Source organism: Labrus bergylta, chromosome 6 (assembly GCF_963930695.1).
Source record: "Labrus bergylta chromosome 6, fLabBer1.1, whole genome shotgun sequence".
NCBI classification, from domain to species: Eukaryota; Metazoa; Chordata; class Actinopteri; order Labriformes; family Labridae; genus Labrus; species Labrus bergylta.
The window spans coordinates 5,869,582-5,884,398 of record NC_089200.1 but is presented as its reverse complement, the minus strand read 5'-3'; the positions used below and the strand labels follow the sequence as shown (position 1 = coordinate 5,884,398).

The window sequence follows — 14,817 nt, the reverse complement described above, 5'->3', positions numbered from 1 at the left end:
CCATCTGACAGCGCGGGGGCTCACAGGGGCTTTCTCTCTCAAGAAATAGTTCGAGGGGAGGATAATATCATAATCCACACGCTGCTCTCCACACACTGGTTATGTAAGTTTCCAAATCTGAACCATCTCTCTGGGGCGGCTAAATCACTTGTTTATAACACAGAATGAAAAAGATCACTGAATGAAAAAATCCCTCCCAGAGGCACAAGATAAATCAGGGATTGAAAAATGAGCACCAGGAGCCATTTATGAATGCAACTCCCAAATCGAGCCTCTGTGCACCCTAGCTCCACCCAAAACTGCATTCCTGGGGAGAGACTGAAAGACTTACTGCAGGTGCTGTTAGGAGGATTAAAAAGAACTTAGAGGCAAATGTTTTTCATCTCCTCGTTCACATAAAGTGATTATCACGACCATAAAAGGGAATGAAGTCCTTCCTTAAGACCAGACTCTTTGAATGCTGTAATACACCAGAGCTACACAGCCAGATCATGAATGTTTGGGGTTTCCAAGAGTTATAGACACCTATTATGGCAATTCCAAAAACATCCAGACACTTCAACTACCTTCGAGTGTCCTCTTGTTTTAAGATTAACATTTAAATAAAATGTAAAACAGGTCATTGACGACAATAGAACTGACAAGAACGAACATTGTGCATGACTTTTAAATTAACAGATTGACATTTTGGGAAAACAAATGATTTGCTTTGTTCTCTACACTTAAATAAAACATTTATTGCAGTGTGCTGAATATGAGGTCTGAATGAGCTTGAGCCTACCTTAGCATACAGAGTGAGAACAGATGGAAAAAGAGCTGGCTTGGCTCTCTCCAATACTGAAAAAAGCCACCGTCAACTTCAAAATATCACTTATTCACAAATTGCTTCAACATTGTTTAATCAGTGCAAATACATAAATAAATAACCAACAAATTACCCTTGAAAGAAGTGTGGTTTTATGGTGGTTTATATGTTGGATGATATCGTGGTTGGATGCAGCGGCTTCCTTGAGTCTTGTCACTGGGAGTTTGCTCGACTCAAAGAGAGAATGAAAGAAAGTAGACAAAAGAAAAGTGTTGATTCTGTCCATCTATTGTCGCACTCAAAAGCAGAGCGTGAAGCAGTTAAGAAACAGCCACGACAAGATGGGATGAATTCTCTCCCATATGGCATTTCCGGGTTTGCATTCTGTTGTAGATATGAGGAACAACAATAATAAAAAACTTAGTGAATAACTTTCAGAATTGTTGAACGTTCAGGTTATGAAAATTGTTGGACATGAATCAGACGTGGGGAATGTGTTGGTAAGAGATTTTTATATAACCTGAACAAGCCCTTTGTCTCAAGCATACAACGACTTTCTTTCCCCGCTCTCGCCTTTTCTCTCTCCTCACAGTACGAGTGTGCGAGTTCATGTTTTGAAGGGGGATAGATTAAGCTGTCAGAAGGCAGTTATTGTGACCTCTCTGCTTCTGTCAAGTTCCTGACAACTTAATAATACACCTTGTCAAAAACACACCAGCACACATCCACAGAACACGGGTCATCCAGAGGTCCAGCCTTGTTTTGTCCGACTGTCCGAGTATCTGTTCATCTGTCAGACAAATACACACACATGCAAACATCTTACATTCCTCAGTGCTGTCCCGTTTGCACACTCTATCCTGTGTGTGTTTCTGTCGCGTGGCTTTTCCAGGACCAGGTGCAGAGCAGACTAACAGGATCAAATGACTCACCGCCCTCCCTCTCATGCTGCTCAGCAGTCTGCAGATATTTGAAGTCTTTTTAGGACATCCCGCTCTGCCTCCTTGTTAATGCATGTGCAGATCGGGGGAGGTGTTACACCGTGTTGGTTAAGCCTGAGGCAGTAAAAGAAACTGCGGGAAGATTGGATGCAGGTCCTGTGATCCCAAGCTGCGTTATGGGACACTGTCACACCACCCTGGAAACTTCTAGATAAGCTTCAAAGTCTCTTTCCTCAGTTAAACTAGGAGTCCTGTGATCTGAGCGGTGGCCTAGTACGCCGTCGTGTTGCAATGCAAATAAGTCAAGCAAGGAGCCCTATGAAGATTTATATAGAGCAGAGAGTTTGCAATACCCTGATACTCATAGCCCTGCAAAGACCGACGGTAGATTTAGCGACACAGGCTATGGTTCCCAGTTTGACCCAGTGTCATGTTTTTAAATGAACCTCTGTAGTTTTGTTATTCTGTGTTGCTTGTTCGAGGCTCCATGTGGCAGCTTCGCCGTAAGTAAACAGAATGTTGAGACAATGACAAAAACAACTCCGCCAACACTGCTGGAAAGAGTCCCCCTACTGTGGATGCAGATGGCTCATGCCAAGAAAAGTTGTGTTTTCCAAACTTTTGCAGAGTGCAGTGGGAGTGGGGACAAAGTGGATGTTGGAAAACCCATAAACATGGATCCATGCTCATGCATTTGTCTGTTTGTTGGAAGATAAATCTTTCTGGGGCTTTCCAATTTCTTTCCCTGCGTGACAGTTGTGGCAAATTTTATTATTTTCGGCAAACTCAAAGTTGTTGACAAGTAATCTTCACTAAGAAAGGAAAATTGCTGATTTAAAAATTTTTTTTTAAACTGTTTTAATCAGGATGGAGCCTGATAATTTTATACATGAGTAATTACACTGTTAAATTAACCATTTAATATTGTTGGACGAATAATGATTAGCTTTCAGTTACCACTACATCTATCTCTTTTCCAACTGTATCAGAAGAGAGAAGCTGGTTAGCTTAATTTAGCACAAAAAATCTCTATACAAAGAAAGACAGCTAGCCAGTAAGGGCCCATCAAATTTAAAGATCACATTATATATCTTTATGTTTATTTAATACTTACAGACTCATGGGGGGAAAACGTTTTAAAAGAGTTATGTTGTGGTTATAGCAGGCTCACAGTGTCCTACCATTTCTTGGTGGAGTAAGCAGTTCTTCCCAGAGCCAGCATCCTGCCAACAAATAGTCTGATACATTACCCCTGTAAACCAAAACTTGAGCTTTGTTTCTGTAATGTTTAGTCTGGACTGAACCAGGCTTGCTCTTTGTCATCTCTTCCTCCCTACTTGCTGAGCTAAGCTAACTGCCTGCTGACTCAAGCGTTGTATAAACCTATAAACCTGTATAAAGAGAACTCTGGTAATGAACTCCATTAGATGTGTATCCCATAGTGTAGAGCTTCTTTGAGTACCCTTAAATGTTCATGTCACTACATTCTCTGCAGCTACAGTAAAGTTCGAGGTAAAGTGGCTGGGAGGGGTCAGATGAATGAATATCCAAAATGCCTTGCATGTAGCATTAACTGAAGAGACAGATGCATACAACAATAAAAGACTGTTAACACCACAACACTCATTGATTGGACGCTGATGGTGAATCAAAAAACAAATTACATATCAAACCCAGCAGCACTCTATTATATTGATCTGAGTTGTGCTCAATATTCCTTTGTCATAATCATGTCAAATGCTTATTTCTTAGGCTTTCATCGTGAACCTACAGGAGAAAAGTCCCACTCACATTGCTTTATACTGCATCCATATTTGTTTTCTTAAAATGTCTGTGGCAGAATTAAAGCATTTAAAACAACGCTACCCACTGTCGACCAGTATTATTCCTCTACTGTGCACTGCCGACACAGTCTGTTTGAGTCTCTCTATTTGTGGTCCCATGACCTCTATTCTTCAGGTTCACTCTCCAAACACAGTTGATATCTAGCTCCCTGCAGCTCTCTTCATCCATCCTCTCCTCTGTCACCCTCTGCCCTCTGTGTCACCTCGTCCCTCCCTCTCTCCCTCTTTCTTTGCTTCTTTTGCTTCTCCATGCTGCACCACTCATTCTTCCTCAACTGTTAATTCCCTCTCTGTACCTCATTCTTTCATCCTCTTTGATACAGACAGCTATGCTCAAGGAAGTTTTTGTTTGTGTGTGTGTGTGTGTGTGTGTGTGTGTGTGTGTGTGTGTGTGTGTGTGTGTGTGTGTGTGTGTGTGTGTGTGTGTGTGTGTGTGTGTGTGTGTGTGTGTGTGTGTGTGTGTGTGTGTGTGTGTGTGTGTGTGTGTGTGTGTAAGCATTCTTGTTCTTCTATCTTTGTGAGGACCAATGTAAGTTTTAGACATTGAGAAATGAGGACCAACATGTTGAGGTTAGGGGGAAGGTTTGGGTGTGATTTTAATGAATGTTTGGTTTGAGGAAAGGGGATGCATCATGCTAGGGTTCTATAGATTATAAAGTGCATGATGACAGCACCGAACCAAAGTAGCTTTTTAGGGGGAAAATGTTGAAAAGGTTTTTTTCAGTTGTATTTTTCTTAAGTTGTTAGGTGTTTCTGAGCAATTTAAATTTTTGTAAAATATAGGGATCTTGGCACATATTGCACATATTCTCTATATACTGTGAACATGGCACGTTTCCTGGGGCATTTTTTTGTATCCTTTTCATTGCCCTCAATGCTTAGCCCTGTTAGTTTATAAACAGATCTACTTTGCATATTTCCTAATAAAATGTTGTTGTATATTTTATCGTGCATTTAGCTTTTACCTGCATTAATCTTTATTCTCTTTTTTTATTACCGTTTACTGCAACATGCTACAAAGAAAGATGTGTTTCATTTAAAATCCGACTCTAAAATAATCTGATTCTGCCTTTTTCAGTTCATTTTACACACACAACCTTTGCGGTATTTACACTTGCAATTGTACATTACATTTTTATTTTCTAGGTTTCTAAAAAATCTCCACATTGGCTGTCTCTGTGAAAGTTACAGTTACTGCAGTGCTCTCCCGCATTTTACATTCTGCCCACACCACTGCAAATACAAATGAGTTCATTAGTTCTCAACTCCATTTGATTTAATTGCACCATGCCTAGCTAAATGAATAATAAAGCAAACAGTTCTTCAGAAAAGTTCTTAATGCCAGAAGTTCCCAACAGTAAATCACCTCCCCTCACCTCTAGGAGCGTCACTGTAAACCCCAAATACAGACTCATAGTGGGAAACACGAGGGATACCATCCATTTTACTAGCAAGAGGGGCATCAGTGGGAAGAAGCACAGTAAAGGAAACTCCAAACTTGTACAGAGAGACAACCAAACATGTTGTAGAAATCACAGTAATTAACTTTTTTGGTAACTGTTTTTGTCTCTGTGCAGATGCAATCTATTTTAACAATAATGTAACAAAGGGATGTTTTCAAACCAGTTACTTATCACAACATCCTTCTTTACTCAACTTGAAAATAAAGACTTGTAAAATTGTCTTTTAAAAGATTGAAACTTTTTTATTTATTTTAAAGGCTTTATATGTGATTTTTTGATCCAGCAGATGTCTTCTTTTCTCTAGTCTCTCAATTAAACAACTTTTATACACTCTGAAAACTCTGAAAACATCACAGACAGTGGGACTCGGGTGTTACACCCATTGTAGACAGTCATGACTCACAGAGTTATTTTCAGAGGATATACTTGATTTCTATTATATTTAAGTGTGAAAAATGACATATAAAGACTTTAAGTGTGCTTTTATTCACGGTACTCCTACACACTTGCTCATCAGAGCAGTCAGGTGTGCAGAAGCTTCTTTCATACCAACATCCTTGAGAAACTTTAACAGAACTTTTGACTGACAATAAGGTTTTCTCTCTCTCTGTCTGTGTCTGTGTCTGTGTCTGTCTCCCAGGTGCTCCCCCAGCCACTGTGAACATGGAGGGAGATGCACTCAGTCATGGAGCACCTTCCACTGTAACTGCTCCAACAGCGGCTACAGAGGAGCCACCTGCCACAGCTGTAAGCAACGAGCCACAGGGCATCCGCGGGTCTATCAAATAAAATGATGAGAGTAGAAGTTTAAATGTATTTAAATGTACAATTAGATCAGTAGTTTATGATGAACTTATTTTTTACACTCACCAACATAATGGTGTAGCCAAATTAATATCTGCCAAAAGATCACATTACATCATTTACTTGAAGCTGGGCATGTAAGGGGTGTTTTTCTATGCTAATTAGAGTTTAGGAGGACATGGCATTCATCAATTTAAGAACACAGTTGGGAACAATAATGCTGTTGAAGAACACATCATAAAGCTTGTTGATGAAAATACTAAGACATGACTCCATACAATAAGACTCAGTTGACTCAGATGGCTTACGTTGATGAAAGTTTATACATCAGATGAATACTCATGAGGAGACATGATTCAACATCACACTTCTGTACTCGTGTCTTGCTCAATCACATCTGCAGAACTTTTCGAAAGGCATCGCATATATCCTAAAAGACATTATCATTATCAGGGTCGTGTCACATTGACCCACCTAGAGTAAACTGTGACGTCTATAACACTGGAGCAGACAATAAGTCTACCAAACATCCTTGCAGATATCAGGATGAACAGTTGACACTCTCTAAGCTGTACTTGGTGTTCTAATAACAACTGAACTCTGTCAGGTCTCACTGACATTAGAGAGCAGTGAATAACCCTAATGACATCTGTACATTATAATCTAAATAACTACAGAAATTCCACCACAAAGCTGACGTTGATTTTTCTTGTAAGAACACATTTTAGAAAAATCTGAACAAGGTATGGGTGAATGAGGCCCGACGTTATTTAAATCCAATATGTGTGTAGTGTATCTTTGAAAGTGGTTACAATGTAAGGCTTGCAATCTCAACTGAGAAAAATTGAGAAAAAACATACATGAGGTTACACAGAACCCCAGTTATTCTATTTCTTCTTGCTTTCTCCGAGTGCAACCACTGACATAAATTTTTCAGGTTTTTTTTAGAAACATTTAAACAAATTGTGAATGAAGCCTTTAAATAACAACCACAGGATGAATACAGTATTCCAAACACGCTCTCAGTGCTTCTGCGTTAATAACAGTGAGACCCAGTGCCCCCTAACACTTAATCTCCTTTTGTGTTATTTCCCCATTCATTGTTTCAGGACTTTAATTAAGCGTGTTCAATCGGGAATAGACTAAACAGACTGGTGGTACTTTATTATGTTGAGTAAATTAGACTACCATTTCATTTCAGAGTCTGTAGGAGTTTTATTTTTGGCTTCCTGATACCTTCACATGGCCTATCGCCTCAGTTCTTCTCATTTTATTATTGCATTTTCAATATGTCCACCAGGATACGATGGGGTTTAGGTTCATGCTGAGCTCACACAGTCCTCAATTTAACGCTATCACTTTGTCACAGAGAAACACTTGGGTCAATTTTTCCCAATTTGTGGCGGATAAACTACAGAAGCAAGCTTTGTTTCTAAAATGTTTTCCCAAAGTTTGTGGGAGAAAGGGATTTAAAGAAAAGCTTCTGGTGAAAATAAATGATGTGAAGAAATGTGTCAGTCTTCAGATATGACCCAATTTTTTCTAGACCTTATTCATAATGTAAAATACAAAATGATCTTTTAAAAGAAACTGTGAAACATGAGGTCACACATTTCCAACACAACCGCTTGAAACACCCAAGTAAAACATGCTTTTAGTCCTTCAGGCTTTAAAAGTGTTGTCTTTCTCTCTAGAATATGAACTACCTGCAGAACCATGACTTGGGCTGAATCTGATATGCTGCTGCTTGACAAATTTAGCCTGATCGGTTATAATAATGCAGAAATATTGTGTCATTTTTATCCACAGAGCATTAGCTGAAGAAAGAACAAAGCAATCTTTCCTTCTGATAGAGATGAAAGAAACACTTTTCACCCACTTGAAACTTCAAACAGAACTCATCAATCACGACTTCAGAGCAAGCAGAGTGAACCTCTTTCTCCACACTGAATATTTAGGTCTTAGTTTGATGTTTCCAGGTGGCTCATTAGAAGAGGTCAGCATATAAAGAAACAGTCAGGAACAAAGAACAACATGGATTTACTTTCTAAACAATAAGTTCTGTATTGAACCTTTTCTAGGCTGTAGAAGGCTTCCTTTAACGATTCCTACAGAACCATCTGAACATTGTTTATTACAACCAATTCCTCAGACATTTCCAGGAAACCCTTTGGGTATTTCATTGTGTATTACAATGACCACACTCACTGTGAACACGGGGTGAACAAGATAAAAACACACACACATATTGTTAGAGATACGTAAATTATACCATTCTACCAGTCTTGGTTTTTCATCGTGTTGATGTTGCTTCAAGTTCTTAGGAAAGGCAAGGCATGTTTTTACAGCACATTTCAGCCATAATGCAATTCAAAAGTGCTTCACACAATATATCAAAGTTTTTACAAGGTTGAACAGAGTTGGAAGGCTAACTAGTTTGCTAGCTACAGTAAAAGCTAGCCTAAGACACATCTGAATGACACATTGGAACAGTTTTAGAAACAAACACAAGATAAACGCTCAGCAAAGAAGCCCCTCATCTCAATTATTCCCTTATGCCTTACTGATACATTATACATTATTCATAACCTACCACATGACCCTTTGTTGCCATCACAACCCAGGGAGCGTTGCCACCTTCAGCAGACCCAGGCTCCATCTATGCGAGCTAACCAGTTAGTTTAGTAAACAATGCCCATACTGACTACAGATCGACTGATATTGGGTTTTCTGGGCAGATAACAAAACAGATTATGAGTCGTTTATGAGACCGGGAACCGATATTTTGTTCCTAAATTCATTAACAGAACCAATGAAAGTCTTTCCATCAAGTTGTAGAATTTGGAATTATTACAAACTCCAACACAACACTTTGTTTTAATGCTCAACCGGAGAATCTCCTCCTGCTCCAAGCTGCTCTCGTCTCTGTGCATGTCAGTGGCACCCAGGCTTCAATTATGATTGGCTATTACTCCTGTGGCATCTAGCCAATCAGATAGTGTTGTGGGCGGGGCAGAGTGGTGAGTGGAAACAGATCCAGAGGGAAAGACACACTTGTAGCGGAGCGCTTTTTAATTGATTGATGTTATCGGTAAAATAAAACGATATAGCTATTCAGATAATGGTCCAAATACCTGATAACCAGCCAAGATGATAATTGACAGATCCCTACTGACTAACGTACATCATGGCCCCTATCTGGCCCCCAAAACCCAACTATAACGATGGGCACTGAGAGACAAGACAACCCCAAACCCACACTGGTGTTTGGTCCAGTTAGTCTAATTACACCCCGGCGAGGTTGGACAGTTAGCTCAGGTGACCCAGCCACCCTTCCCCATGCTAGCTCTTATTGCCCACTGTACCTACTCACCCAACCTTTGTTTTCTATCTGGCATTATTGCTCCTTCTAAAAGAACTCATGTCTGTATCTTCTGCAGAAACCCTTAAACTAAAGAATTACAGTCCAAGTGCAAGAGAAATATGTTAAACAGCTACCAATCAGTTGTCTATAGAAGCATATCACCTCTCTATTATCCAGAAAGTTATAAAACAACTATTAAATAAAGGATTTTATTTGTCTGTACAAATGTTATATTCCACTTTTGTTTAGGTTAATGTTAATTTAAAACCCTTGGGTTCCTTTGAGAACATTTTTCAGAGTTTGTCTAGTTTTGAAAGCTACTACACTATTCTAGATGAAACAATTCAAATGTTCTAGTCTGTTTGCTAAATAGGTCAGAACATTTGAACTAGGATGAAAATGAAAGACTCCTCCCTGCCCTGTTTCCCTTCTTGTCTGAGCTTCCTGCTCTGCATTTACAGAAAAAAACGACAAGAGGCGAAGTGTAGAGAGAAGAAACCAAAAAGGGAAATATAGTCAAGAAGCCATGAAAAAAAGACAAAGATAAAGAAAGTGACGATAGGAGCAAGAGGAAGGCAAACAGCATAAGAGATGGAGGCAGAAATCGTGTCAGAGACGGAGAGTGAGTTCTCAGGCAGACAGTTCTCTCTACATAAATGGATTTCAAACTTGGGGACTGCCTGCAGTATTTTAGGTGAGTCAAATTAGGGTTTAAAGAGATTCAGGCTTTGATTACAACGCCAAGCATTGATTGAATCTTTCTACGCTCCGTTGGTGGTGATCAGCTGCAGGCTGGATCAGGACTAACTTGGTCCACACACACTCACTCACTCACTCACTCACACACACACACACACACACACACACATCTCTTTGTTTGATTGTTATATTTGGGTCAAAATCTTTCTCAAGCGGTATCAAGGGATCTATCTTGGAAAAGTTTAGAATGACACAAAGAAACAAAAGAACCACGTGTAGACGGTGTGGGAAACTTTCTTCCACAGTTCAAAGATCTTTGGTTTCTTTTCGTGCACTCTCCTGCGGAGTGTGTTAGTTTGTGTTCATGTGTCTATGTGTGTTCTGAATACCTGATCTAACTGAAGGGTTTCTTACACCTTTCTTTCACCTATTTAATGTCAAAAGTTGCCAGTTTTATTGTTGCAAAACTGTGTTAAATTGATACTTGGCATTTTTATGGTGATAATCTCATCCGCCCAATCACACTCCAGTTTGGCAGCAACTTCTCCGAGACTCTTAAATACTGCCTGGATTTTTGGGAGCGCCCTCAAAGAGAAAAAGCATTTCAAATCAATTTGACAGAATAATTTTTGGCATAAATGTAAAATCATTTGATTATATTTCTCTGACTAAAACTGAGCCAGTAATGTAGAAAGAGGTATTTTAGCCCAAAACTTATTTGGAAACCTTTCACAAAACCATTTCAACCATTTGGGACGAGTTCAATTTAAGAACGATATCCAATTATTACTATCAGAATATTTCTTTCATTTATTTAATGTAAATATTATCTTATCTTTCATTTAATATGCTAACATGTCTCTCTTATTCCGCAGGATTTTATAACTGTAGATGTTCTTCTCTTTTCTGTTAGCAACTTATGAACAGTCATGTGAGGCGTACAAACACAAAGGCAACACATCAGGACCCTATTACATCGACGTGGACGGCAGCGGACCAATCAAACCCCAGCTCATATACTGTAACATGACAGGTAACACACACACAAAGATTCACATCATCATCTGGTTTATAACATGATTACTATTTAACTCTTCAACACATTTTTATTGTCAGAACTTTTGGAAGAGATAAAATAAGTTATGATTTTCCTCCGTGTCTCTGTACTAGAGGACACAGCATGGATGGTGATCCAGCACAACAACACAGAAGTGACCAGAGTGCATTTGTCCCCTGAGAGAATCCATCATTCAGCACACTTTGACTACGCTGCTGAAGAAGAGCAGTTAGCAGCCGTCATTAGCCAATCAGTGCACTGCGAGCAGGAACTGTCCTACCACTGCAGGAAGTCCCGCCTCCTCAACACACCAGGTGAGACCCTATCTCGATGATGTTTATGTTGGATCTGAAGTTGAGCTGCTCCAGAGATGGTTCAGTTTCTCCATTTATGAAAGCATTCTACTGACTGGAGCTGGAAGTTGTCATTTTGGAAACGACTTTGATGCTTCAAAGAAGACATAATGTATTTTAATGAGCTGACAGTTTAAACAGCACTCTGATGGCAGTTTTTTGTTGTGGTAGACATGTTGCTGCACCAACACTTTACATAAAACCATTAAAACATTGCTTGGCATCACTTGTAATCAGGATAAAAATGCAATTAGCATAGCTCAACATTTCCTTTTGTCAGCCATGTTTCAAAGTTTCAAATCTCCACCGACTTTTTAATTTTTTTAAATTTTAACTATACAATACTAATCTGGTTTCACTGTTATTGAGAGACATACTACTCAGACACATTCCCAAAAAACACACATGCACAAACAGGACCTATGTACATGCATTAATGGAAAGATGTCAGAGCAGGGGCTGCAACACAGGGGGTGTGACAGAGCTATTAGGGGGCTTCAGCAGTACTCAGGAGTCAGGACTAACCTGGCATCACTCCAGCAACTTTCACAGCTCCAGCACTTGAACTTGCGACCCTCCGGTTCCCAACCCAAGTCCCTACAGACTGAGCTACTGCCACAGCTTCCTAAGATGCTGTTTACATGATTTCACAGCAATTTCCCTCAGAGCTGATTTCTGATTATTTCAATACTTTCGTAAGCAACTAAAGATGTAGGGTTTGAAGGGAAACTTAAAGTTTCTATGTTTATTGTCTGTGTTTGAGATAGAGGAGAGTGTTGTGGTGGAGTCATGTTGGCATCAGAGATGTTATTTTCTTCATCTGAAGAATCTGTTCCTGAAACAACAGAAGACTGAGTGATTTTGTCAGTTAAGTTTCTAATTAAAACATCAATTACACATCTTTTGGGTATTTTCTCCTTCTCACTCCACAGCAGCTGCTATCATTATTACAACACAACTTGATTTCTGAATAACTCATCAGCTGCTTTTATTTCTAGATATTTGTTATTTTGGAAAGGACTCCGATATTCTCAAAAAAAGATATAAATAATGGACAGGTTCAGAGGGCGCACTCACAAAATGCATTTTGACCTTATAATGTATTATTTTCTAGAGGAATTTAATAATAGACTTTATTTGGCATGGACATCACAGATACATTGGACGAACCAGGTGCATTGTTTAAGTGTTTTAGCAAGCGTGTTAGTTCTCAACACCTGAATTTTAATGTTAACATATTCCTTTGAACCTCTGTTTGAGGGAATGCTCAAAAGGGAGCTGCTCAGTATTGGTCCATTTCTGTCAGGGAAACATCCAAGATACATGTTTAAGACATAGTTAAGAAAATACTACAATCACTTAGCAGAAAACACCACATTAAAGTGTCCAATAGTGCAGAGAGAGAAAAACATTGGTCTACTTTAAAGACCTGAAGGGATGGTTGTTATAAGACAGGAAGATGGGAGATGGAAGGGAGGGAGACAAAAAGATCTTCCTATATCTCATTTAATATGCAAGCTAAGTGCTGACTTAAACAGATACATCTACAAAATGTGATGATAACATTCTCTTTAGGAATTTTTTTTCCCAGTCAGCTGTCAATTCTCTGATTGAAACTTACATTCAGTTATCTATTTGGATGTCTCAACTATGTGTTTGTTTGTGGAAAATTCACCTCCGTATTGCTTGTGTATTTGTGTGTGTCTCAGAGGGTGCCCCATTCAGCTGGTGGGTGGGAGGTCCAGATCCAGGTCAGGTCCAGACCTATTGGGGCGGGGCTCTGCCAGACAGCCGGCAGTGTGCCTGTGGTCTGCAGGACAACTGTCTGGATCCAAATCACTACTGCAACTGTGACGCTGACCACGACCAATGGTACTATACTTTGTGGTGTTTATGTGTCCTTTAACTCCATCATATCAAAAAATGCTGAGATGCTGGGAAGCTGATGTAATTTAATAATACTCGACATAAAAAAAGTATGTAAGATTTTGATTCCTGAAAGTGGTAAGCCACAGAGTAATATGCAGACTTTCATTGCGTTGGTGACTGTAATGCACTGCTGAGTAATTCAATCATTTTAGATCTGTGGGATGCTGTTTAAATGCGTACATATGATATGAATGTAGTAACAGAAGTAGATAATCCAGTTAAATCTGGTGAAAACATAAACCTTGAATCAACCTGGTGAGCTGGTGAAAAAACTTCACTTCTGAATCTTTTAACGTCTTTTCAACAGTCGGCCATACGTGCAGACTGTATTTTGGAAATGTTTTTTTCTTTGGAAAATGCTCACTGGGGGGAGTGAGACTGTTCTGTTGTTGTACCCCCAAACGGCTGACAAACCTTAAACCGCAGCATTGCCTCAAAATCTGCAAATTTTGCATTGCCAGTAGGAAACCTCCCTAAGGGGGCCCCTTCTGATGGCACTCACTCTCAATGACCCGCTAAGCGTTGCATGAGTTATCGCTGCGAAAACCAAAATTTGTCAGTAAAGGAAAATTAAGAGCAATTATCTGTCAGGGAGTGATGAAAGAAAGAGGAACATAACAATGACTGCTGGTTGGAGGGGTCCCCAATACATTTTTGCTTATAGGGCCCCAACAGACCCTAGAATCACAACTGGCTGCAGTTTTATTGCTGAATAGATTGAACTAATGACAATAATGTATTTTTTAACATAAACTCAAAATGTCATCAGCGTCTTTTTAAAGAAATCCAATTAATTGTTTAAAGTTCCCAAGAGGAGTTTTAGCTTGTAATGAAATTAACGTAAATTCATTCTGATGCCTCTATATGACCTCAGTATCAGACAAAGACCATCAACAAGAAGGTCAACTATTCTATACAGATATTTTGAATGTCTGTTATCACTGCCCACTTGGTAGATTTCAAAAGTGTGTGCTCATCATTTGATCACATTTGCCTTAGAAAAGATTGACAGTGTGTGTTACATATTATTACAGGATGAGAATTTCCATCAGAAAACAGTATTAACACATGCTCAGGAAAATATCAGCAAAAAGCCCACAGGGGTCCTCACAGCAGCCTTTATTCAACTTCAAAGATGTCAGTGTCTTCTTCTTTTAAGGGATGGATATTTCCCTCTGGACAGGGTTCAGGATTTATTTTTGGCAAGCTATTGGTGTTTAGACTTTTAATAGAATGATTCAGTGAAATGTGTCTTAACTGCTCTAAATGAAGTCGTTAATATGATGCAGCATTCACTGTCACATCCTTTAATAGTGGACAGAAAGAACCATGAGACATCTGGGACTAATCCCAAGTAATTAATGCATCCCTTCTCATGTTTCATCCAAATCTGTGTTTAAATCCATTTATCTAAGCTGTAAGCAGTTCTGTATTCGGCTCTCCTTCCACAATACTGTGACCGATTCTACCCATTTTTTTCCATATTGTAACCAAACCTGCCTCTGTTTGCATCAACAAAGATCGTTCTTTCTATTGCCTCTCTGCCTAAATCTGTTCG

General features: G+C 39.3%; 1 protein-coding gene across 1 annotated transcript in view; it reads left to right on the top strand.

Annotated features, from left to right (window-relative positions):
• LOC109997159 (contactin-associated protein-like 4) overlaps nucleotides 1–14,817 on the top strand; it is a 110,048-nt gene that overhangs the window by 68,456 nt on the left and 26,775 nt on the right. The window contains exons 11-14 of the mRNA XM_020651548.3: nucleotides 5,694–5,800; nucleotides 10,834–10,953; nucleotides 11,091–11,291; nucleotides 13,040–13,202. Of these exons, the coding sequence (XP_020507204.2) occupies nucleotides 5,694–5,800; nucleotides 10,834–10,953; nucleotides 11,091–11,291; nucleotides 13,040–13,202 (591 nt within the window). The remainder of the gene's footprint in view (nucleotides 1–5,693; nucleotides 5,801–10,833; nucleotides 10,954–11,090; nucleotides 11,292–13,039; nucleotides 13,203–14,817) is intronic.